This window comes from Trichomycterus rosablanca, chromosome 12, assembly GCF_030014385.1.
Source record: "Trichomycterus rosablanca isolate fTriRos1 chromosome 12, fTriRos1.hap1, whole genome shotgun sequence".
In the NCBI taxonomy this organism is placed as follows: Eukaryota; Metazoa; Chordata; class Actinopteri; order Siluriformes; family Trichomycteridae; genus Trichomycterus; species Trichomycterus rosablanca.
In genome coordinates this window covers 501,350-528,867 of record NC_085999.1, presented here as the reverse complement: position 1 = coordinate 528,867, position 27,518 = coordinate 501,350, and the positions used below count along the sequence as shown (strand labels likewise).

At 43.3% G+C, this 27,518-nt stretch overlaps 1 protein-coding gene across 1 annotated transcript in view; it reads right to left on the bottom strand.

The window, feature by feature from the left end:
• col18a1a (collagen type XVIII alpha 1 chain a) overlaps positions 1–16,154 on the bottom strand; it is an 89,980-nt gene extending 73,826 nt beyond the window's left edge. The window contains exons 1-2 of the mRNA XM_063006231.1: positions 16,080–16,154; positions 15,927–15,994 (exon numbers count right to left, since the gene is read on the bottom strand). Coding sequence (XP_062862301.1) covers positions 15,927–15,994; positions 16,080–16,090 — 79 coding nt within the window. The 5' untranslated portion in view covers positions 16,091–16,154. The remainder of the gene's footprint in view (positions 1–15,926; positions 15,995–16,079) is intronic.
• Positions 16,155–27,518: the final 11,364 nt, after the last annotated feature.

Below are 27,518 nucleotides of genomic sequence, written 5' to 3'. Positions count from 1 at the left end.
CCAGACGGGCAGCTGCATTTTGAATGAGCTGTAAGGGTTTAATCGTGGATATGGGAGCTCCTGCCAGGAGGGAGTTACAGTCGTCCAACCGTGAGATTACAAGTGATTGCACCAGAATCTGGGTAGCTTCTCTGGAGAGAAATGGCCGAATCTTCCTGATGTTGTACAGGAGGAACCGGCACGATCTCGTCATGTTGGCTATATAAGGAGAGAAGGTCAGCTGGTTATCCAGGACAACACCAAGACTTCTTACCTTATCAGATGGTCTAATCTGGAAGTCATCCAGAGAAATGACTAGGTCCTGGGTTGGAGACAGATCTCCAGGAATGAGCAACATCTCTGTCTTGCTGGGATTAAGTTTTAGATGATGAGCTGACATCAATTGTGAGATATCTCGCAGACATGCTGAGATGCGAGCTGAGACTTGCGTGTCTGAAGAAGGAAATGACAGAACGAGCTGAGTGTCATCTGCATAGGAGTGGTAGGAGAAGCCATGGGAGGCTATGACCTTACCCAGAGAGCGGGTGTAGATAGAGAAGAGAAGTGGGCCAAGTACAGAGCCCTGAGGAACACCGGTTGAGAGAGTGCATGGGGTAGATATGGATCCCCTCCATGACACTTGGTAGGAGCGCCCTTCCAGGTAGGAGGCCATCCATTGCCATGCTGAACCTGTTACTCCAAGGTTGGAGAGAGTGGTCAGGAGAATGCCATGATTCACTGTGTCGAAGGCTGCAGAAAGGTCAAGAAGAATAAGAACAGCTTCTCAGTAACCGCTACAAGAGCTGTTTCCGTAGAATGCGCTGCCTTGAAGCCAGACTGGTACGGATCGTGGAGGTCATTCTGAGTGAGAAAGGCAGATAGTTGGTTATAGACAGCACGTTCAAGAATTTTGGATAGAAAAGAGAGGAGTGAGACAGGTCTGTAGTTGTTAATGTCTATAGTGTCTAGTGTAGGTTTCTTAAGAAGGGGAATGACCTGAGCCTTCTTAAAAGCAGTAGGGACGACACCTGATGTCAGGGAGTTGTTGATGATGGGTGTGATGAAGGGGATTAGGTCCTGTGAGATGTCTTTGAGGATGGTGGATGGTATAGGGTCAAGTGCACATGTAGTGGGATTGCTGGATGAGAGGAGCTGTGTAACCTCATCCATGGTGAGTGGGGTGAAGCTGGTGAGTGTGTTGGTGGGTTGAGGGTCAGTTGAAAGTGGGTCAGTCGGAGACAAGGATTGATTAATTTTGTCAATCTTGTCCTGGAAGAATGTTGCAAAGTCAGTAGCAGTGAGAGAGGCAGAAGGGGGACACCACACACAGAATATATAAAACTACAAACATCTGTACGAAAAATGTCTCGAACATTATATCACGACCTGAAGGACAACGTTTGGAACTTTATGGATTAGCTCTCCATGAACCTAGAAGACGTCAAGCTCGCCAAGCGCTTATACAGTTGCCAATCAGCTCATCTGAATGAGGGAAGGCTGGAGTTACGCCCTCTGCTGGCTGATCGATGGTGCTGCACAGAGACGGGGGATCATTTACATTTTCGGCATTTAGCGGATGCTTTTATCCAAAGTGGCTTACAGTATACAGTCTAAGCAATTGAGGGTTAACGGCCTTGCTCAAGGGCTCAACGGTGGCAACCTTTTGATTACTGGTCCAGTACCTTAACCGCTAGGCTACAGCTAATGGAGATCAGTGCGCGACACGGATCTCCATACGAACCCGTCTGGTGCGGGTGAAAAGAAGTGGTCGGAGGGGGCGTGTGTTAGTCACAACCTTCCTGGGTCAAGAGTGGAGATCTGCAGCAGTAAAGGGGAAATACAATCTGGGAATCGGATACGACTAAACTAAAGGAAGCCTATTACTCGGGCGGCTCAGGTGGCGCAGCGGTAAAAACACACGCTGGAACCAGAGCTGGATCAAGAATACATCGTATCGAGTCTCGGCTCCACCTGCCGGCTAAGGCTGAGCGGCCACATGAACAACGATTAGCCTGTTGTTCAGATATGGGCGGGACTAAGCCGGATGGGGTCTCTCTCTCTCTCATGACTGGTGCAATTACGACCTCCGCTGGCTGATTGATGGTGCCTGCACAGAGATGGGAAAAGAGTGCTCTCAGGGTGTGTCTCTTCGTACACAACGCTGAGCTGCACTGCACTCGTCACAGTGTAGGTGATAAGATGCATACGGCTGCTGCCCAAGTGTCGGAGGGAGCGTGGGTTAGCTTCGATCTCCTCAATCAGAGCGGGTATCGGCATTGGTGGAGAGGAAGTGTAATGCAATGGGGCAATTGGACACGCTAAAAAAGGGAGAAAATACATAAAGAAAATTTTTAAAAAGGAAGCCTATTACTCAAAAGGTCCTTCCGCTCCACTTTCTCCTGCACTTGACTTTGTTAAAGTGTTGCACACAACACACATTGAGAGGGTTTATACATATATGGACAGCTACCTGATGACTGAGTCTCATGTCTATACAATTTACGGTTTGGTTTTATGGTTGGAAAAAAAGAACAAGCCAGAACCAACCAAAGACCAAAGTCCCGATCTCCAGAACCCTCAAGAGACCTGAAAATATGTCAGAGGTCTTGGCAGAGTTCGTCTTTGGTCCTTGATCCTCTTGACGTTAATCCGTCTCCCCTGAGGGAGGGACTCATGGCTTTTCTGGTGTCATGTTCATGAGGGCGCTAAATAACAGGAGCATCTATGGACGGTATTGTTGGTGAGAGGAAGATGAAAGGCAGGAATGTGTAGATCCTGTGACGAGCCGGCGGCCCCGTTAAAGCCCGAAAGTGAAACCCGACTTGATAAACAGCATTCGCACCTTCAACAGGTGAATCAATAAAACTCCAAACCTTTTATACGGTCCGCTCGGGATTTGCCCCCTACGTCCACGGTGTTGTTATTAAAACCCCATTTCTCCTCATGAGAACCTGCCAGTAGAGACGTCAGGTCTCTGCTTTCATCCAGACCTGCGTTTAGTGGACTGGAGACGCTCCTTAGCCCGGAGCTGGATGGGGTGTGATGGGGTGTGGTGGGGGTGCTTGAAAAGGGGATCTTATTACCTACGGAGACCCGGCGATGGTTTTTGTCAAGGAAATCAACACCTGACGGCCACTGAATCCACCATTCAAACCCGCGTACTACAGGCAAGACTAGCAAGCGTGCACTAATTCCACATCCAGATCTACAGCGACCGTACTCAGGATTAAAGACTGGTTTATTGTATTTTAAAGGTTTTGTACAATAAAAATAATGATTTAAGTAGGGATGTCCCGATCACGTTTTTTTGTTCGCGATCCCGATCTTTAATTTTGAGTCTCAAACCGAACTGAATAGCTCTGCAGTGCTGTAGGGAAAAAATTGCCTGATCCAAGCTATTGCTTAATGTTCTTTTATTTTTACAAAATAAAAGTAAACAAACTTAGTGCAGCATTGTAGTAGTAACACTAGAACGTTAGCGGACGGCCGGTTCCTCTTCTCATCATATAATAATAAACTCGCTGTATTCGGCTGAGTGTTTCTTTTTTAGGTGCCGTATCAGATCGGTAGTAATTGTAGATCGTTTGGTTAAATGATATCTGGTTTGTTTCTTACGAGCCACCGTACTTGTATGCGTGTTGTAACTGTAACAAACTGTGTTTTGACCCTTTGGGGCTTCCATAGTGCATGGAATAGCGTGCTCGGCTAACGCGATGACTCGATAATAGCTGTCCGCTATTCGGTACCGTAACAGAAGAAGTTAATAAAGTGTTAAATGCTCCCGACGATTTGTGAATATAGCGTGTATTTATTTCTTTATTAAGCGAGTGCATCACTACGACGCTCGGTTACATAACTAAGCCAATCAGAGCGCTCGATACTGAGATGTCGTTCAGTCTTGTAACACGTAAACTCGTAAAAGCTGTGTGTTCTGGTCCTGAAGTTTTCATACTGGGATTAAAAGTTGTTGTTTAGTAAACCGGAGTGATCCTGGACTCACACACCGTATAAACAGTAAAATTCTACAGTAATGAACGCAGCTCTGCTCCCACCGCCTCGTGAAACGCTCACACTGCAGACGTTACACCTCACTGCTGGACTTGTTTCACTTTATAATTTAAAGTATTTCCACACAGCGGACATGCTGACGTAAAACAAAGGATCGGGTTTAGTAAAGCTGTAAAAATGATCAATATTATTTCAGTATCAGTCCAACCGGTGGTGCTGCATTTTGTCCATGTAAACAAGCAAACACAGACCAAGCACATTTAGGATGATTTTGTAGATGCTTCTCTGGATTTATTTATGATTTTTGTGGTTCATGTGGTATTTTTGGTAATTGGTATTATTGGTATTGGTAATAGGTGGTAATTGTTTAGAAAACGTCTTAAAAGAGCAGCCTCGGATATCTTTTTTTTTTTTTTTTTTTTTATTGCACAATGAAATAAAGTTCAAACTTCATGCTGTGATTACTGACAATAAACAGAAAGGGCAGCTGCCCCCCCCCCCCATATCATCAAACCCACACAAGAGCAGCTGCAAAAACACAACACCACCATATTCATAGAGCCTGTGATCATCACTAGAACTGTTTGGGTGTTGAGTAATTCTGTCCTGTTAGAGAGGCTTCAGATCTCGATCAGAATAGAACACGTCCATGTTTACACCTCAGTCTGGACGTTCTGCATCATAGTGGAAGTTTACAGAACTCAAGATGGCAGGAAAGAACAAGTTTGGCAGAAAAGATGAAGATGAAGTTCAAGTCGAGACTGCAGTGCCAACAATGCTGCTCCTACTAGATGTGATGGAAACCTGGCGTGTTTGCACCAAAAATGTCCAGAACTTACAACGGACTTTATCACAGACCGGACTGAGATTATTTTTTTGCTAGTTATTACTTTCAGTTTAATGTAATTTTGTGTTTGTATGATTTGTGTAAATCCTATTTATTTAAAGTTTCCTCCAGGCCACCAAAGAAGGATGGGTCCCTGCTGAGCCTGGTTCCTCTCAAGGTTCCTTCCTGTAATTTGGGCCAGTAATTTGAGTGATAGCTCAGTGGTTAAGGTACTGGACTAATAAACAGAAGGTTGCCGGTTCAAGCCCCGCCACCACCAAGTTGCCACTGTTGAGACCCTGAGCAAGCCCCTTAACCCTCAATTGCTCATCGTGTTCCGCTCATTGTGTAAGTCGCTTTGGATAAAAGCATCTGCTAAATGCTGAAAATGTAAATGTAAATGTAATTTTAAGGGGGGGTTTTCCTGCCACTGTCGCCCTCGGCTTGCTCAATAGGGGTTTTTGGTCTGCTGGTCCTGGATTCTGTAAAGTTGCTTTGAGACAATGTTCATTGTAAAAAGCGCTATATAAATAAATCTGACTTGACTTTATACTTGTGTGAATATTTGGGACACAGCGTTTTTCTCTCGTTCCTTCTTTAATAACAGAACACGAAGAACATTTTCATCTAATTGCTTTAAAACAAGTCCAACCATCGTTTAAAAGCAATAAAATAAAACTCAGGTGACGACCTGCTGCTCCTGGTGCTCAGACCAAACTCAGGTGATGCTGGTTGTCATGGTAACATGTACGCTAAGCGGTACTCTACATGCGGTGTGGTTTTGGATGGGATTATTTGTCGTGTGAACGTAAACAGAGATAATCATCAGATTGTTGAGTCAAGTGAACGTATAAACACTAAGTCTTCACCTATTTATTAAGAATTTTAAAACAAACTCTGTCACTTTTCTACATCGTCGCCTTCTGATGCATTTTTTCAGCGTCGTACCAACTTTCTAATGCCGTCAGCAAAACACTGATGCGCCGCTGCTTTTACATTATCATCACATGAAAATCTTCTTCCCCTTAAAGCTTCTTTCAGCCTCCAAACAGGTGGAAATCAGATGGAGCTAAATCAGGACTATAAGCATCTCTCAGTCTCTCACACACGACTGATTACTAGAGAACAGAACCAAACAGAACAGAACCAAACAGAACAGAACAGAACCAAACAGAACAGAACCAAACAGAACAGAACCAAAATGGTGGAAATCAGATGGAGCTAAATCAGGACTATAAGCATCTCTCAGTCTCTCACACACGACTGATTACTAGAGAACAGAACCTAACAGAACAGAACAGAACCAAACAGAACAGAACCAAACAGAACAGAACCAAAATAATGGAGATCAGATGGAGCTAAATCAGGACTATAAGCGTCTCTCAGACACGCCCGATTCCTCCTCCTCCTCCCTCACAGCTTATAACCACAATATACACGTGAGGAAACTTTCTGAAGATCCCTCGTACAAATTCAAGGGAAATGGTTGTCGTAATAACACCAGCGTTTCTGGATGAGAGTACCTGTACTTGTAATAAAGGTTGTTGGATGTGAGTACCTGTATTGTGCATGTAAACATTGCTGAGTGGAGTGAACGTATAAACACTGAGTCTTCACCTATAATCCCAATGATTAGATACAGTCGGACTGGAGGAAATCACTGCACGGAAACACAGTCAGCAGCTACAGAATTAATGAACGATGTGAGAAACAGACACCGTCGGCTGGTGTGTGACGTTCCTACGACAGTGAGTTTAACCATAGCGATGACAGATCCAAACCATAAAGTCACAAAGCACACACAAGCCACGCCCGAGCGTCAATCTCCGGCGTCTTTCATCCCGCCGCGTGTTTTACCGACCCTTTAAGGGCGCGCTCGGCCCCGTGGCCTGTCATTTGTCAAATAGCACCGTACAGGGGAAGTGTTGAGGAGATTACAGGAGAAGGAGAGTAAATAAGTGATGGTTTCACACCAAACAGGAAGAACCTCAGCAGCAGTGAGAGGGCCCGTGAGGAACTATTAGCCCCGGTGATGGCTGGGTGAGAACCAAAGGCCCTTACAAATCTTTCTTTTCATGGTGGTGATTATCGTTCCTCTATAGGCTGAGTGTGCAGAGCCGAGGCAAACACCTGACTCGTACCTAAACAAACACGTACCCGTCCTCTACACGACGAAGGGCACGCAGCGGCGGAGTCGGAACAAAGGTGAGGTGGGGGTGAAGACTGTGGACTCGGCTGTGTAAAAGTTAAGACGGTTATTAACCTACTCAGATGTGGTACTGATTAACCGACCATGATCGGGTTAAGTAAAGACCAGCCAGATTCAGGTGAAGCTGATTCATGACTCTTAACATACAGACACGCCCCTGAAGCTCAAGGGCCCAACAGTGGCTGAATGGCACTCGGTTGAGCTCTATGCACTGTCCCATAAACATCACGTGTGGACAATTCTGACCCAGTTCGGAAGGCATGCCAAGTTGCCCGTGCATCTATCATGGTATGTAATGCAAACTAGAATATAATCTGCCTTTTTTAAAATTAAAACTATAGAACTGCCACGATTGGTCGACTGTACTGTACTGCCGATTCTGTCGTTACTGAACGCTGGACTTAATGAGACGCGGCTACATCTAACTATTTTATCTCTGCTATAAGGTGAAGCACGTTGCTGTGTGTACAGAACAGCATGAACACGTGCTGCACTCTGTTTAATATGGAGCACCTGAGAATGTGATCATATGAACATGAACCCTGTTTACATTTAGTTCTGGGTTAGATTATTATCACCTACAGTTTAGTGTTAAAATAAAAGAAGATTAAATGAGATCCTGAATTAATCGTTTAGATTAATTGACTAATCGATAAAATAGTCTATAGATTAATCGATAGAAAAATAGTCGTTAGTGGCAGCACTAAAAAGTAAAGATGTATAAGTATAATATGTATAATAACACCTCGGTTTGAATCTCGGTTCTGCCACCATTTGGCTGGGCAACATCTAGTGGGCACTGGTAATTGGCCACCGTGTCTGCTAGGGTAGGATGACTGGACTATGTGGGCGGGGTCTTTAAACGCTGTGTAAGGACCCTGATTAGCAGATAGAAGCGCCTGTGCAGAATGCATTGGTGTATAAGAAGGGGTCCGTGCAGGTCGGAGGAGACATGAGCAGTAATATACCCTCCTTGACTGCAATCAGAGATCCACCAGCAGCGGAAGACAAATTGACTACGATAAATTGGGAGAAAAATGGGAGAAATGCATAAATAAATAGAAAAAAAGGAAGAAGCCCCGGATATCTTCCAATTTTCCGTCTCGGTTTGGAAAGCATGACAAGTCGCGGTGCATCCATGACGGTTTGTAACAGAGCGGTTGTGCAAACCAGGATATAATCCGCCGGGATTAAAGCTGAGCTCTGAGCTGCCACGACTTCCTTCGTACGGTGAATATGACGATTGTATCTGAGTAATAAATCTAAATCACAAGCAGGTGATGGAAACCGAGCTCCAGGGCTGAACTTGTTCACCTAATCCCTCACATCTCAGCGCTCCTCCTCAGCTCTCTGGGGCATCGTTTCTGAAAGTATGTTAGATTTAGATTCTTAGAATCCTGATCATGGAGATCCGGGATGCATCCGCAGCATTGGCTACGGTGTTAAACACAACTTTTATAAACGTGTATTTACACCAGCAGCAGCGCAGTGTGAGAGAAGTGTTAACAAATCGTTCGATTTTAAAGAATATTAAATATCGATCACCACTTAATTTACTGAACCTGTCAGACTGATCTACAAGCTTCACCTCATTTTATTGCACCCAGTAAATTCCTTCATCGCCTGTTTTACCACCTCGTTCTCCTGGTCAGGGTCCAATTTATTGGGCCGGAAACACCCCAAACAGGTCGCTAGTCCATTACAAAACACACACACGCACACTTGAGACAATTTCTAGTATCTCCTTTTAACCTGACTGCACGTCCTTGTACTGTGGGAGGAAACCCACACAGACACCTGGAGAACATGCAAACTCCACACAGAAAGGACCCAGAAGGCTTTACCTGGGAATCGAACCCAGAAACTTCTTGCTGTGAGGCATCAGTGCTATCAACCGAGCCAGCACACATCCTGTAAATAACTACTTTTATTTTCTGCATTTAGCAGCCGCTCTTATCCAAAGTGAGTTACAGTACTAAGACAGTATACAGTCTGAGCAATTGAGGGTTAAGGGCCTTGCTCAAGGGCCCAACAGCAGCAACGTGGCAGTGATGGGGCGTGAACCAGCGACCTTTCAATTACTAGTCTAATACCTTAACCACTAGGCTACAACTGCCCAATATATCTAAAATGTAAATGTAATTTAAGGCACTATTTACATTTTTCCTTTTTTTTTTTCGTAGTGCGGTGGTAAACTGTGTCTGCCCACTCCAGTTCGGATGCCTGGGTCGTACAACCCAGTTCTCAGGAAAAAACAGGGAAAGATAATAAAGGGAACCTTAATACAAGCCAGGGGTGATAAAACATGAGCGGTACGCTTACAGAACCCAAAAGAACCCAAATTAAAATCAAATTTTGAGCTTATTGCTAAACTGCTTCTAAATCTATATCAGCCATCATAGTGAAGGACTAGTACAGTAAACTAGTCCTGTCCTGTCCTGTGGGCAATTAGAAGGTTAGCCAGTTGCCAGTTCAAGCTCCACAACCTCCTGGTAGCCACTGTTGGGCCCCGGAGCAAGGCCCTTAACCCTGAATTGCACAAATCGTGTTCGGTCATAATTATAAGTCACTTTGAATAAAAGCATCTGCCAAATGCCACAAATGAACCTTGGAAGCAGACATGACGGGTACGTTTCTAACGTGACTGATGAGAAGGAGACCGGAGGGGTGCCGAATGTTCCCGGAACACCAAGTAACCCTTGACCGACTTGAACTTGATTCTGAACCGGTTCTGTGTAGTTCCACCAAGAAAAAAAGGAACCAAACCAGCAGGAACCAAAGAAAATGGGCGTGTCGAGTTGTAGAGGATATAAAGCAACAACAGCTGTATAGTCTGCGATGTAAAATTTATAAATAAAGTTATATATAAAATATAAACGTCCATTTCTGTGTGTGTATACAAATACTGACAAACTAAACACCAGCTATACAGCAGCTAGTTTTCTTTTCACTCTTGTATTAAACTGATGGGCAGTTGTAGCCTGGTGGTTAAAGTACTGGGCTAGTAATCAGAAGGTTGCCAGGTTGCCACTGTTGGGCCCTTGAGCAAGGCCCTTAAGCTTTAATGCTCACAGGTAACCTACGAGAATATAAAATATAATGTTAGTGCTATTTACGTTTTGTGACACATCCTTGGCTGCTAAAAACTGCTGGAAATGCAGCCAGTACTTTAAAAAGCACCAAGCTTCTAAGAGGCCTGAATGGAACCAGTTCAAGAACCAGAGTTCTTTTGGTTGAAACAGCAGCACCGGGGTTCTTCAGACCAGCGCCTCTCGAGATGAGCACTTCATCTGCCCTGCACTAGTGGCATGAATGGGGAGCCTGACTCCACCACAGCTCCGGGTTACAAAGAATGAGGGCTAAAGAAAACGTTCACCATCAACAGATCCGTTTATTGACTGTAAAATCCGTGGATTAGTGACACCACGGGAAGTGCTGAGCCAGAACCAGGGGGGTTAAGCTCGACCCTCTCGCTGCCTTTCACACCGGTCAGCTCAGCCATTGACCTAAAGGAACTGGAGCACGGACACAAAGGCCTGGTTTTACACGCCCGACTCTTTTACAGAGAGGGACTGAAGAGAGGGTAACAGAGGCACTTTAGGAGAGAAAGAATGAAACTTTATACATTGACTTCATTATTAAATGTTAAATCCCCTGAAGAGAGCGAGTCGAGACAGTCAGCAGGACTTTGGCATGTGTGCTCGTCTTCAAAGAGTTATCAAGTCACATCATGTTTCATCCACACCCTTCCAAATTCTGCTCGTCCTAATAGTTCCTCACCAGAGTCTTAAAAGAGTCTGTCATCATTTTACTTTAAATATTCTGGGCTAAACAAAATTGTCTGCAAAGGTACAAACATTATCATTATTAGTTAATTTATTATTGGATAAAAGCATCTGCTAAATGCTGAAAATGTAAATGTATTATTGTTATTATTATTATTATTTTTAGTTTATTTACTTTAATTATTATTATAGTTATTATTATTCATATTAATATTATCATTATTATTATTATTAGTTTATTTATTTGTATTATTATTATCATTATTATTATTTTATTTATTATTATGATGATTATTATTGTATTTATTTATTATTATTATTAGTTTATTTATTATTATTATTATTATTATTTTATTTATTTTATTTATATTATTATTATTATTATTATTATTTATATTATTGTTATTATTTATATTGTTATTACTATTAATATTATTATTATGTCGCAGGAGGAAGGTTATACAAATAAATAAAAACAACTTATCAGTGTACTGGGAAATAAATGGTGCACTGAGCACATTCATGACTGAATACAATTAGAGCTATTGAGGGTTGAGGGCCTTGCTCAGGGGCCCAACAGTGACAACCTGGCAGTGTGGGGCTTGAACATGCAACTTTCTTATTACTAGTCCAGTACCTCAACCGTTAAGCCACCGCTGCCCTGTCAGAAACAAAATAAGAATTTACAATGAATTAATTAAAATAAACAGTAGGACGGTTTAACCGGGTAAAACCAAAGTGGCTCCAGGTTTTGGGGACGTGCTGTAAAATTCTGGAACCCCTGAAAAGCCCAGCGAGAAAACAAAGGAGCTGCACACTCGGATGTACAACGTTTCTCCCAAGCACAAAAACAGTGTCTATAATGTGAAACTGGTGGATTATTATACAGTAGATTATTTATTACGAGGCTGTTTAGATGTGTTTCTCTTTAAGACTTTAAGCTTTTATCATGTTTGTCCTAAAATGATGCACAGTTCCTTCAATCAATAGACAATTTAATGCATCACAGCTTGGTGAAGTGTACAGTACACCACTGTTCCATCTTAGACAAGGACTTGTTAGTGCTAGAAATAATGGAAAGAGTTGGCAGATTCCAGAACTACAATTATTCTTTATTATTTTCTATGAATAGCTGCTATAAACGATGTACAATCAGAATGAATCTAGATCAGAACAATGAAGAAATAATATAATAATGAATAAAAGTACTTCAGATAACTGAATGTGCTGATTCAGCCCACACGGACACATATAAGCTGCAGATTTGTATAAAACAGAACCAGAACTAAATCTGGCCATACAAATTCCACCAGAGGTGCAGCTCTATACCTTCCTTTATCCTTCACTTTAATTCTATAGTGATAGAATGTAAATGGAGTTATAAATAATTAGAGCAATCAGGACTCTGGACTCTGAAGAGGTTCAGTGCTTGAGACGGCATTGTTAGTGGAATATGTGTGGCTCTCAATAGGACCTTCCTGTCAGGCGGGGGTCCTTGTTTGCTGTTATTCCTAATGCTTTATGTCATTTGGCTATTAAAGGTGCCAGCGGGGTGTCCTCTTACAGCTGTTCCCTACAGGCCGCCCCGGGCTCCGCACACTCAAAAAGAGAGAGGACAGGGGGACGGGACGGGGGAGAGACTCGGCGCATAACAAAAGAGTCTCTCCGAAAGGCCGGGGGCGACAGCGTGCTCTCACAGTGCTTAAGATGGACTGAGACTGAGCACCGTGTCCATCATCTGGAGAACCTTAAACCTCCCAAATGTGTCCTGGCTTTCAGATTATCTTTAGGAATACATCAGAGAGAACTCTCGCCACCAAGTCATCAGCCAAGTTCTTAAACGTTCTGGAAACAGCTAATAGTGCTTCACAATCCTGCCAACCCAGCATTCAGCAGGTTCCTGTTTGGTGCATTTAAGGGTTTAAGATTTACGATTCGAGAGGCTTTATTGTCATTTCAGCTCTATACACAGACATGAAACCAAACAACGTTCCTCCAGAACCAGGACCAGGACCAGAACACAAGTGCAAACAACACAACACACACAGTGCAACACTGCATATTTAATACAAGTTAGGGTTTAAGATTTACGATTCGAGACGTTTTATTGTTATTTCATACAGACATGAAACCAAACAACGTTCCTCCAGGACCAGGACTCAAGTAACAACAGCACAACACACACAGTGCTGATAAAACGATGTATTTAATTCAAGTTCTTAAACATTTTGGACACAGCTACTAGTGCTTCACAATCTTGCCAGCTCATCATGTAGCAGATTCTTGTTTGGTGCCCTTACAATTCAATAATCAGTAAGTTTTATTGTCAATTTAGCTCTATAGAAGCACATGAAACCAAACAACGTTCCTCCAGAGTCAAAACCAGGACCAGGACCAGAACCAAAACACAGAACACAGGTACCAACAGCATAAGACTCACAGTGCAGATAAAAACAGTGTATTAAATACAAGATTTTAAAACGTTTTGGATACAGCTAACTGTGCTTCACAATCCTGTCAGCCCAGCATTTAGCAGGTTCCTGTTTGGTGCGTTTACAATTCAATAATCAAGTCAATTCAGCTCTATAGAAGTACATGAAACCAAACAGTGTTCCTCCAGAACCAGAACCAGGACCAAGACCAGGACCAGAACCAAAACACAGAGCACAAGTACCGACAGCATAACACACAGTGTAGATAAAAAAACTGCATATTAAATACAAGGTTTTAGAATATTTTGGACACAGCTAATAGTGATTTACAACCCATCATTTATCAGATTCCTGTTTGGTGCCTTTATAATTCGATAATTTAATAAGTTTTATTGTCATTTTAGCTCTATAGAAGTACATAAAACCAAACAACGTTCCACCAGAACCAGAACACAAGTACAAACCGTACAACACACACAGGACAGATCAAGATAAGATTTCGGACCAATAGACAAGTGTGTTGATGGTCAGTACACATGACAGTGTAAATCTCAAGTGAGGAACTAGAATATACATCATATTCTGATATATTTTTATATTCTGATAAATCTGATATAAACAGCAGTGTGGGGATTGTATAGCAGCCGATATATCAAAGAATAACGTGCAAACATGCAAACTGTGTGAGAGCAGTGCAGGTATGATGATGTGATTTATTAGATGTGATTAAATTAACATTAAAACATTTATAACAGGGTCTCGCTTTCATTCTGACTCAATCCAGACAGCTACAGGTGACTAATGAGCTTCTAAATAAAACTCAACAAAGTCCAGGGTTAATCATTCATCCAGATAGAAGTTAATCCTGTCCACCTCTCACGGCCGGATTAATGTAGTACGAGCTCTGTCGAAACTGCAAACAAACCAGAAATCCCCTTCATATGATTCAGAGAGGCGCACCGAACGAGCCCAAAACAAACCCCAAACAAACCCAAAACACAACCAAAACAAACCCCAAACAAACCCAAAACACACCCAAAACACACCATGTGGAAAAGCTTCGGTCTCACAGAGTCAGAATCGTCAAGCTGTTATAGCTGATACATAAAGATCCACTAATTACAAGCAGTTTAAAATAAAACATCCTGATTAAATTGCTTGTGATGCACTCGCACCCAGACAGCAGGGTTCTAATCTGAACTGACACACCTTCCACACTAAACATCTACAAGCACAACCAATCAAATATTGTAATTTATTTACAAAATAAAACACTAGATCAACCTGCCAACATGATACGAGACATAAAATCACAACCAAATAACAGATCATTAAAGTATTTATACAGACAGTAATTCAGAAACAGCAATACTAATATCTTCATATTGGGTTCCTGGAAGTAAAGATCCTAGAGATGAAGGACGTACTTAAAGATCACTGACTTGTGATGACTTGTGTTGAGTAGTTGAATTGAAATCCATGACTGGAGATGAATAAAAATTTATTTTGTAATGCTTGTCCTTATTAATTCCATAAATGTGTTAGTAATAAGTGCAAATCAACAGAGGAACTGGACATGAAGCACCAGAAAGGTGCTCGAGACTCAACATTCATCCAAAAAGCGTTCCACAACCCTCCTGAGACATGATCAATCTTTTTTCCTTTATACTTGCACTAGTAAATATCTAATAATGATAGAATATTTGTGATTTGGGTTTGAAAGAGTGGGTTCTTACTAGATTGGATTAGATTAGATTCAACTTTATTGTCATTGTGCAGAGTATCTAATCAGAAGTGCAAGATAGAGATTATATACATATAATACAGTTAAAATGCAGAAGTGACCAGATAAGTGAAATGAAGTTAGGAATATTAAACAGATAATGTTGATTGATCAGTGTATAGACTAGTATATAATTATATGAAGTTATCATAATAGAGTTATGAAGGGTGACTACAGTGGCTAAATGAATAAGAATAAATAGAGTATAAGTACAGCAGATAATATACAATATATAGGTGCAGTTTCAAAGCCATTTAGGGTGCAAAGTGGTACCCATATTACAAAGCATCCAAGTCTAGACCAACAGTCTAACAAATGCATTGGAACCAACCATCCAAACACTCAAGACAAGAATCCCATGATGCACTGCACTTAATAGTATTGATTTATTTTAGTAATTGAATTGTATTCTGGACTGTAGGACTTTAGGACCTCGTTCAAGGGCCAAACAGAGGCAGCTTGGTGAACCCACATAAGCGAGCCATGAACCCACATAAGCGAAATATGCGAAATAAGCGAAATATGAATGCAATCATATATAAACACAAATAAATGTATAGATGGAGGAGTGGAGTGATATAGATTTATATTTGTATATATTTTATAAGAAATTCGCTTCATTTTAAGCCTAACGTTTCACCACTGCATATCATGTCACATATATAATAAATACATGTTTAGGACTCATGGGGACCCCCCACAGTTTTGCTGACTGAAGCATTAGTACCGAACACACCTGTATGAAGTTGCTCAGTCAGGTAATAAAAGCATGACAAGCACCTTCCTCCCTTCCTTCCATTCATTCTACACGCGTTCAGAAGCGATTCAGCCATTATAACGTCATTATCCTGGGATTAAGGAACTCGTCCCAGGACTGCGGGGATTTAACGCGTTTCGGACTCACCTGGCCACTGTGCTGCAGCCCGCGGGATCAGCGCGCTCACGAGCAGAAGCTCCAACCACCACAAACACCTGCAAACAACAACAAGCGTCAGCGTTCCGCTCCCAGTACTCCCAGTACAACATCCACCAGCCTGTACAGAACCCCGGCACGCACCTCGTTTCCATCCCGCTTCAGGAGTGTTAAGCTCGGCGGACGCTCCGGTTCCTGCGCCGCTCAGATACAGCGGCTATGCTCCACTGCACCACCGCGACCCAGCTGATGGGTGGGTGGGGAGGGAGGGGAGGGAGGAGAAAGAGAGGGGTATTGTCCACCCCCTAATAAAAAAAAAAGAACACCCCCGACCCCAAAACACACCCATCTACCGGGTCCTAAAGTGGGCACATGAGTTTAGATTCATTACACGGGGGGGGGGGGGGGGGGGGGGTATTCCTGCCATTTTAACAACTACTGGGAACATACAGGCATAAAATGTTTACATCAGTACATGGGGGGCATAAGTATTCATATAGGCACAATTGAGGGTTAAGGGCCTTGCTCAAGGACCCAACAGTTGCAACCTGGCAGTGGTGGGACCAGAACCAGCAACCTTTTGATTACTAGTCCATTACTTTAGCCACTAGGGTACAACTGCCCTCTGAGTTTCTACACACTGCACAATGTGCTTCTCCTCCCACTAGTTTTTAGCATACGGTCTTCACATCATGTCTAACTGAGGGGGCAAATAGTTTGAGGAAGGATTGTTACGATTGTGTGTGTGTGTGTGTGTGTGTGTGTGTGTTGGGGGGGGGGGGGGGGGGGGGGGGTGCCTGCTAAATCATTTAAATCCACAAAAAGTACTTATTGTTCCATCATGCTGCACACCAACACGTCTCTCATATATACAGTAATTATGTAGATGGAATTTATTCATTCATTCATTAATTCATTCATTGTCTGTTTTACTACCAACTTATCCTGGTCAAGGTCACGGTGGGTCTGATTCAGTGGGTGAAAGGCAGGAAACACCCTGGACAGGTTGCCAGTCCATCGCAGGGCACACACACACACACACACACACACTCCTCCAGTATCTCCAGTTGTCCCAACTTCATGTCTTTGAACTGTAGGAGGAAACCGGAGCTCCCAGAGGAAACCCACACAGACACGGGGAGAACATGCAAACTCCACACAGAATAGACTTGAACTGTTAACACACACACACACACACACACATTATTTCTTGTTGTTACTGTTTGCACAGTTTCTCTTACTTTGTATGTATATCTGTAACAATTTTTAAAATATTCTATACTCTATATTCTATATTTTATATTCTATATTACATATTTTATAAATTCTATATTCTATTATTTTCGGTGAATTCTATTATTTTTGTTATTATTTTCTTTTTTTAAGTTTCCCAAATCTCTAACTAAGCTTTGGCAATACGAATGTTTATATTTGTCATGCCAATAAAGCTTCAGGACCTTCTTTCTAGTCACAGCAAGGATGTAAGAAACAATGTGTCTTCTGAGTGAGTGACATTGAACCAGTCAGATGTAGTTTAGATTTTACAACTTATATTTAAAATCGGGGGTGGCATATTGGCTAAGTGTGTAGCACTGTCACCTCACAGCAAGAAGGTACGGGGTTTGATCCCCAGGTGGGGCGGTACGGGTCCTTTCTGTGTAGAGTTTGCATGTTCTCCCCGTGTCTGTGTGGGTTTCCTCCCACAGTACAAAGGCGTGTAAGTGAGGTGAACTGGAGACACTAAATAGTCCATGACTGTGTTTGATATTAAACCTGAACTGATGAATCTTGTGTAATGAGTAACTACCGTTCCTGTCATGAATGGAACCAAAGTGTAAAACATCACGTTATAATCCTAATAAACAAATAAATATTAAGTTTCCTAAATCTGTAAATAAGCTTTGGCAATATGAAAGTCCATATTTGTCATGTCGGTTAAGCTATCTTTGAATTGAACTGAATTGACTGCACCACCTGGGAATCGAACACAGGCCCCTCCGCGAGCCAGAAACAATCTATAATGTGTAGACATTTACCCAGTCAGGTGTATTTTATATACATTACTTTGCTCGTCCTCCGTATGAATCAGAATTAAAACTAAATACAAAAATATACAATTAAGAAATAAACTAAGACAGCATAAAAAAAATAAGACAGTAAAAAATAAAACTTCTGTGTACGTTCAGCATAATAGTAAGTAACTTGAGTAAGGTAACATGCAGTTGGATTGAGATGCAGAAGAGAACAAAAATAACTGTAATGATAATAATAAAGAAATGTTGTGCAGCAGCAGATATAATACAGGTGTAATTATTGTCCACAATAAAAAGAATAAATAACTTTAAAGAAAAGAGACGAGAGTGGCATTATTATTTCTAAAAGCCGTTTCTAACTTTGAAGCTACTTTTAGTTCCTTTACTACACTGGCGACGACATCTGAGGTTCTGAACCACAAGTGGATCGTCTTTGAAATTAATCCGTGACTAAATGACGCTCGTACAGAGTCTCTGTGGAAGCGGGGATTAAACTGTCAGGCAGCCATTACACTAAAGCACAAGGAAAACACGGCTGACTGCGGGACTGGAAACAGCGCGGCTCTTTTCTAAAAGCTTTTATTACCTTTATTCATCAGGTGCTTTTATTTCGCTGTTTTCGTTCAGACGAGCGAGCTGTGATCGGTGTAGAGGGGAAGTCGTTAATCCCAGCGCTGGGATTCTGATCTCTCCAGGTTCGAATCTCAGCTCTGGTACCGCATTCAGCACAGACGGTGCAGCAGAAAGAATCGGCCGCTAGTCTGCTGGGTGGGATAGGACGGGACTAAAAATTGAGGTGCGGTCTTTGAGGCTGTGTAAGGACCCTGGTTAGTAGGGCGAGGTGTCTGTACAGAAGTGGAGGAACGTGGAGGTCAGCGCACCTCACACGCCGATCCACCGAAGTACGGGGGTATAAGAAGGGGTCGGTGGAGCCTTGCAGTTAAGGTATCGGACTAGTAATCCAAAGGTCGCTGGTTCAAGCCCCACCACTACCAGGTTGCCACTGTTGGGCCCTTGAGCAAGGCTCTTAGCTCTCAATTGCTTAGACTGTATACTGTCACAGTACTGTAAGTCGCTTTCAATAGAATCCTCCACTCCACTAGTATTACTGCAACAATGATAGAGAAACCCCATCCAACCTTCCCTCCACCAGACTGTGCACCCGATTGTGCCTGATGGGTGCTACGCCAGGCCAGTAACACCACTGAGATTCAAACCTAACTGCTCAAGCTCTTCACGGTGGTGAAATCAAGTATCAAACTGCCACAACTACACCACCGAGCTCCAGAATCACCACAGTTTCATCCTTCTCATTCATTCCCTCACAGGTTCTCAGGTGTGCCCCACAGGTTGGAATAACCCCGGCCTCAGTCGTGCCTCTGTTCTTTAACCTCTGAGGAATGTAAGCGATTGATAAGCCTCAGGAACGCAATTACAAAAACGTCCCCCCGGGCAAATATTTCCTCACTGATAGTCCAGGAGCTTCTCTCTCTCTCAGCTTTTTAAAGGAGATCTAACTGAAGGGTCTCGAAGGGGTCTAGCAAACGCCTGGAGGTCTGTAGTTTGTGATCAATGATATATTTCATATATTTTTTTTGCCACCGAGTTGTTGTGTGCACTAAAATCTGCAGATGAAAACAGACGGATGATCTCGGATGTTTGGAAGCTGGAACCTGGAAGCTCGGCTTTTCTGAACGTCAGCAGTAGCCTCTTGTTGCTGTCGGAACATGCCTGCATCCCGAGCCAGGTCCGCTCCCCGTGCATTCCTTTGTCAAAGCGGTGGGTATATTTAGGAGGCTACAGCAGAATGGATTTTGGCAAACACAAAAAACTGATTATGGTCATTAAAACATCTCGACATGGACGGAACATAAACCAGCATGTGTCTGCTGCACTGAAGCACGAGGTCCTGCAGACTGAAAAGTCAGCAAGCAATATCATTTATTTATTTAATCATTCATGCTTTTTCTCCCTTTTTTCCAGTTTAGTCATAGCCAGTTCCTCTGCTGGGGACCCCGATGGTGTACTGAGGAGGGTATATTCTCCTGACACGCCCTCCCTCCGACGTGTGCGCTCGCTATTCCCTCGTACTTTGGTGGATCGGCGCGTGAGGTCGGTCTCACACATGGAGAGTCACAAGCTGATCTCCACGTTCCTCCACTTCTTTACAGGCAAGGGTCCTTACACAACCCACTTTTTGGTCCCGTCTTTTCCCACACAGCAGACTAGAACATTATACTGGTCATTTTACACGTCAGCGGAACACCAGATCAGAGCAGACATGCCCGGCATCATGGTTCCAGAGACGAGGCAGGTTTGCCAGCCAGAGAACAGCTTTGAAATGAATTGAAACATCAACTGAGGCTTTCTTGACCGACATCAGCGCCCAGCCATACAAACGCTGTCATCTTTTGACTGAACGGACACAAATTCCCACACACAGACTCACTTGTATGAAGAGTGGCTGTTGTTCTAGCTGAAGAGATCACACAGAGGGTTGAGATGTTTTAAATCAGAGCTCACACTCAGGTGTCCGAATACTTTTGGCTGTATGGTGCATGTATTCTGAACACTTGTGTTCCTTTATGGCCCAACAGTAGTTTTTGAGCTGGTAAAGTTCTAAACGTAAACACCGCCCCGCTCTGCGTTTAAATAAATACACAGAGGCTCAATTACCCCAGATCATCCATGGCGAGGGGGCATGAGAACGTTTGGGCCGTGAGGAGCGTTATTAACCACCGCGGGCGTGTCTGTCATTTCTGAGAGAGTTCCTGAATGGTCTGTATGGAGTCCGAGGGTCGTGTTCTTACATGCACCAGAAAACATCCTGCAGCTATTCAGCCTGAAAATCAGTAATGTCCACATCATCTACAGAACCATTAAAGCTCCCAGAAACTCCCGTCCACTGTTATTTACCTAAAGTACACCAGAAACCACACTGATAGATACTCACCAAAGAAAGAGAGACAGACAGACCAACAGAATGAAAGAAATACAGACAGACAGACAAAAAGACAAACAAAAAGACAGACAGACAGAAAGAAAGAAAGAAAGAAAGACAGACAGACAGACAGACAGACAGACAGACAGACAGACAGACAGAAAGAAAGAAAGAAAGAAAGAAAGAAAGAAAGAAAGAAAGAAAGAAAGACAGACAGAAAGACTAACAGACAGACAGAAAGACAAACAAAAAGACAGACAGAGAGGAAGAAAGACAGAAAGAAAGACAGACAGGCAGAATAAAAAGAAAGAAAGAAAGGCAGACAGACAGACAGACAGAAAGACACAGACAGAGAGAAAGGAAAGAAAAAAGAAAGAAAGAAAAAAGACAGACAGACAGAAAGACAGACAGACAGACAGACAGACAGACAGACAGACAGAATAAACATCCGACATCTGAATTACATTTCTCTTTCATGTTGGTAAATGTAAACCCGGCCAACCTACAGGATTCTTTTGCGTGTATATTAGCGTATACTAGCGGGCACATTTGGTGGGCGGGGTCTTGGATGCCATGTAAGGACCCTGGTTAGTAGCCCGAGGCGCCTGTACAGAAGTGAAGGAACGAGGAGATCAGCGCGTGACTCTCCGTGTGTGAGACCGACCTCACGCACCGATCCACTGAAGTACGGGGGGATAAGAAGGGGTCGGTGGAGCGCGCACACGTTGGAGGGAGGGCGTGTCAGGAGAATATACCCTCCTCAGTACGCCATCGGGGTCTCCAGCAGAGAAAGACTGTTGGGCAAAAAAAAGGATGCCAGCATATGAGCCGGCAAAAACAAGAGACAGCAGCTACACAGAGCATCGAAAAAGAGCCAGCAAGCAAAAGCCCGACAAAACCAGTATTTGAAGAAGCTCTCCCAGCTGCAGTGCATTACTGCTGATATGATACAGGGACTGTTTAACTACAGAGAACACCAGAGACTGTTTCCTGCTTCTGTATGCCTCCTGCTGGCCATTAGTGGCAGCGCAGATAGGCATTATCCATTCCCTGATTCCCTGATTACACGCCCATTACACCACTGTTTGTGTGTTTCTAGTTTAGTTAGATTGTGTTCGTCTATAATAAATCTCACCAGATTTTATAAGCAACAAATGCAGAAACTCAAGTAACTACGACGTGTTTATTCACTTTTACTGTAACTGTATAGAGGAACTGAAGTTCAGCCGACTCTCTCTTCATTACCACACTGTGGTCACAATAACACACCAGTGAATCCATCTCCGACCACACAAGCGTCAGAGTTTCTAACCTGAGCTGTTCAGACCTGCAGAAATGAAACGGTGCAGAATTCATCGGTAAGATGGTTGATTTGAGGGATCAGTGTGGTGAGATGATCTCAGACGTCTGGAACTGAAACAAAAGAGGAACTGAATCAGATCTTTATATCTGACCGTGAGACCCAAACCTGAAACATCTTCTGTGGAACCTTAATCCAGCTTCTTCATTCACACAGGAGATCTGAACGAGAGAGAGAGAGGAGAAACAACAGCGTTATATACTGTCCAATATACAAGAGAAGAAATGAAAGAAACAAGACAGACAGGTAGGTATAGATAGTTATAGGTAAGTATAGATAGTTATAGGTAAGTATAGATAGTTATGGGTAGGTAGGTATAGGTAGGTAAAGATAGTTATAGGTAGGTATAGGTAGTTATAGGTAGGTATAGGTAGTTATAGGTAGGTAGGTATAGGTAGGTAAAGATAGTTATAGGTAGGTATAGGTAGGTGGGTATAGGTAGATATAGATAGTTATAGGTAGGTAGGTATAGGTAGGTATAGATAGTTATAAGTAAGTATAGATAGTTATAGGTAAGGAGGTATAGGTAGGTAAGCAGGCAGACAGACAGACAGATTGATTGATTGATTGATTGATCTATTTATTGATCTCAGAGGGAAATTAATGTTACAGCAGCACAGTGGAGAAAATACAAGAGTAAAATAATCTAACGTAATTACAGCTTCAAATATAAAGTGATTGAGCACTGTAATCTGTAAACAGGGCTCGACGCCCACAAGCTGCCAGAATCAAATAATTATAGAAAGTGGCAGTGTGACTCCCCCACAAATTGTGCCCAAATGTGTCGTTGTCCCTCCCTGGTGTCATGTGTCAAGGTCCCAGGTGTAAATGGGGAGCAGGGCTGTTAAATTTGGTGTTTTGGGTACAATTCTCTCATACTGGCCACTGGATATTCAACATGGCACCTCATGGCTAAGAACTCTCTGAGGATGTGAGAAATAGAATTGTTGCTCTCCACAAAGATGGCCTGGGCTATAAGAAGATTGCTAACACCCTGAAACTGAGCTACAGCATGGTGGCCAAGGTCATACAGCAGTTTTCCAGGACAGGTTCCACTCGGAACAGGCTTCGCCAGGGTCGACCAAAGAAGTTGAGTCCACGTGTTTGGCGTCATATCCAGAGGTTGGCTTTAAAAAATAGACACATGAGTGCTGCCAGCATTGCTGCAGAGGTTGAAGACGTGGGAGGTCAGCCTGTCAGTGCTCAGACCATACGCCGCACACTGCATCAACTTGGTCTGCATGGTCGTCATCCCAGAAGGAAGCTGACGCACAAGAAAGCCCGCAAACAGTTTGCTGAAGACAAGCAGTCCAAGAACATGGATTACTGGAATGCCCTGTGGTCTGACGAGACCAAGATAAACTTGTTTGGCTCAGATGGTGTCCAGCATGTGTGGCGGCGCCCTGGTGAGAAGTACCAAGACAACTGTATCTTGCCTACAGTCAAGCATGGTGGTGGTAGCATCATGGTCTTGGGCTGCATGAGTGTTGCTGGCCCTGGGGAGCTGCGGTTCATTGAGGGAAACATGAATTCCAACATGTACTGTGACATTCTGAAACAGAGCATGATCCCCTCCCTTCGAAAACTGGGCCTCATGGCAGTTTTCCAACAGGATAACGACCCCAAACACAACCTCCAAGATGACAACTGCCTTGCTGAGGAAGCTGAAGGTAAAGGTGATGGACTAAACCCAATTGAGCACCTGTGGCGCATCCTCAAGTGGAAGGTGGAGGAGTTCAAGGTGTTTAACATCCACCAGCTCCGTGATGTCATCATGGAGGAGTGGAAGAGGATTCCAGTAGCAACCTGTGCAGCTCTGGTGAATTCCATGCCCAGGAGGGTTAAGGCAGTGATAATAATGGTGGTCACACAAAATATTGACACTTTGGGCACAATTTGGACATGTTCACTGTGGGGTGTACTCACTTATGTTGCCAGCCATTTAGACATTAATGGCTGTGTGTTGAGTTATTTTCAGAAGACAGTAAATCTACACTGCTATACAAGTTGTACACTGACTACTCTAAGTTATATCCAAGTTTCATGTCTATAGTGTCGTCCCATGAAAAGATATAATAAAATATTTGCAGAAATGTGAGGGGTGTACTCACTTTTGTGATACACTGTACATGGTTCTTGGGTGGAGTTACATGGTTCTCGGACTGAGCTACATGGAGCTTCAAAGCTTTCTGCCGGTATTGCAAACGTGACATTCGTGCCCATCATACCAATTTGGTTAACCACACCAGAACAGCGAAGCATAAACGGAACGCTGCGCCCTTTTCAGCTTCATTCGAAGAGAGTAGACGAGACCATGGCCGAGCAGCTGCATCCAAGCCTTACATCACCAAGCACAATGCAAAGCGTCGGATGCAGTGGTGTAAAGCACGCCACCACTGGACTCTAGAGCAGTGCAGACATGTTCTCTGGAGTGACGAATCACGCTTCTCTGTCTGGAGATCCGATGGACGAGTCTGGGTTTGGCGGTTGCCAGGAGACGGTACCTGTCTGACTGTATTGTGCCGAGTGTAAAGTGTGGTGGAGGGGGGATTATGGTGTGTGTGTGTGGGGGGGGGGGGTTCAGCAGTCGGGCTCGGTCCCTTAGTTCCAGTGAAAGGAACTCTTAATGCTTCAGCACACCAAGAGATTCTGGACAATTTCATGCTCAGAACTTTGTGGGAACAGTTTGGGGATGGTCCCTTCCTGTTCCAACATGACTGCACACCAGTGCACAAAGCACAAGCTCCATAAAGACGTGGATGAGCCAGTTTGGTGTGGAAGAACGTGACCGGCCTGCACAGAGTCCTGACCTCAACCCGATAGATAGAACACCTTTGGGATGAATTAGAGAGGAGACTGTGAGCCAGGCCTTCTCGTCCAACATCAGTGTCTGACCTCACAAATGCGCTTCTGGAAGAACGGTCAAAAATTCCCATAAACACACTCCTAAACCTTGTGGAAAGCCTTCCCAGAAGAGTTGAAGCTGTTATAGCTGCAAAGGGTGGCGACATCATATTAAACCCTGTGGATTAAGAATGGGAGTCACTCATATGTGTGTGAAGGCAGACGGGTGAATACTTTTGGCAGTATATTGTATCTGAACTGATGTTAGCACACATTCCAGTATTGTAACGTTTGATCACCTAGGGAGGATCGTTAAAGACATTTCAAGCACACTGCTGGGTAAACGGGTGGGATTTCTGAAAGGTATCTGGCAACCCTAATTTCAGCACCTTTGGTGTTTGGACCCCTGATAACTTCACCAGTAGATACTGAACTGAATCCCAGGCAGGACTTCCACTAAAGCTTTGATATGATGTTATCATCGTCATCATCGTGTGCAGGATAAAGTTCATGTATGATCAGGAAATCCTGCATCATCCCGTCTGCGGTACCTCTCCTGCTTTTACTGCAGCTTCTACACTCGATAACCCAAAAACCTTCCACATTTATTCTTCATGTCCCATCATGTTTTAATCTGTGAGCTGTAAAGTATTCATCACCGGGGGCGAGCGCTCCTGTTTTAGGTTCTGGCTCTTTATTAACTCGTCTCAGTCAATGAAACCGTCCAAAGTTCATCGTTTAAACAGTTTATGATCGGTGAGTAACAGAGATGAGACGCTGACATGATCTGATGGAAAAATAAACGAAGGAAATGGAAAATGTGCTCATCTTTGGCACCAAGAGCTTCATGTCTGTTTTGCCTAAAACAAGCAGATCCGTGGATTTATCTGATCACAGCTCACGTGTCCACTGTCTTTCGGTCCATCTGAGATGAGCTCGGGCCCAGAGAACCTGATGGCGTTTCTGCATACAATTGATGAAAGTTGCATTTGCATGAGGTTGCATTTCTTGATGCAGTGGTGGACTGTTTTAAGTAACAACGGTTTTCTGAAGTACTCCAAGCACATGTGGCTGTATTTATCACAATGACATGATGATTTCTCATGCAGTGCCACCTGAGAGCCCAAAGGTCGCAAACATTCAACAGTGGTTTCAGCTTTGTCCTACACTGACTGAGATCTCTCCAGATTCTCAGAACCTTTCCATAATATCATGTACAGAAGATGGTGAAAGACTAAATTATTTGCAATATTGCAGTGAGAAATGTGCTCTTTGAGCTGATTGATTCTCTCCTGAAGTTTGGAACACAGTGGTGAGAGAGAGACAGTAAGATAGATAGATAGACGGACGGACGGACGGACAGACAGACAGACAGATACGGACGGACGGACGGACAGACAGACAGGTAGATAGATAATTTTTTCGGCCATTACACATTTTAAATAATGAACCGCTGACCGCTATTCCCTGCTGGTGGACCACAGGAGGAAACAACTTAATAAGAAACGTTCATTTAAACACGTTTTGTCTGTATTTTATCTGTAGCTCCACTCGGACATGAACGGGTGAGTCTGAATGAGTCTGAATGAGTCTGAATGAGTCTGAATGAGTCTAAATGATCCGGGCAACCCGAGGAACGGATGCCGCTGTCACTTCTGGCAAAGACAAAAGCTGTTTGCAGTAAACAAGTGGCCTGAGAGGCGTTTGGAATGGGCGGCAGCAGGAATGTAGCCAAGCCTGGATATGTGGGACGTGTCCGGGCCGGTCGGAGAGGGGGGGCGTGTGTACGGCCTACAGTTCATCTAACAATAACCTCAACAGCAACAGGCTTCTCTAATGCACGATTCATTAAAGCTGTTTTATTAAAGCTGGGAGGATTATTTTACATTTAACATTTGTATTAATTCAGAATAATTCGTTGTGAAGCTGAAACCTGGTTTTACTTTCACTGAATTTAACATCAAATCACACAGTTGGCAAACAACAACTGGTAACTGATACTGATGGTGCATTTTAGATGGAAAATGCAATAATGCATGTTTACTATGCAGTTATTGATGTATGGCTTCCACTTAGAGCACTTGGGGGCCTCGATGAGCCTAGTGGGGGGTCCAGATGCATTTACATTGCATGATGGGAAAGGAAAATCAACCGGCTATCCTCCCACAGTCCAAAGACATGCAAGTGAGGTGAATTGGAGACACTAAATTGTCCATGACTGTGTTTGATATAACCTTGTGAACTGATGAATCTTGTGTAATGAGTAACTACCGTTCCTGTCATGAATGTAACCAAAGTGTAAAACATGATGTCATAATCCTAATAAACAAACAAACAAATAGGGGCATATATGTCATATTTTACATTTACGTGTAGCCTACGGTGGGTCTTTGAGAATGAATAAA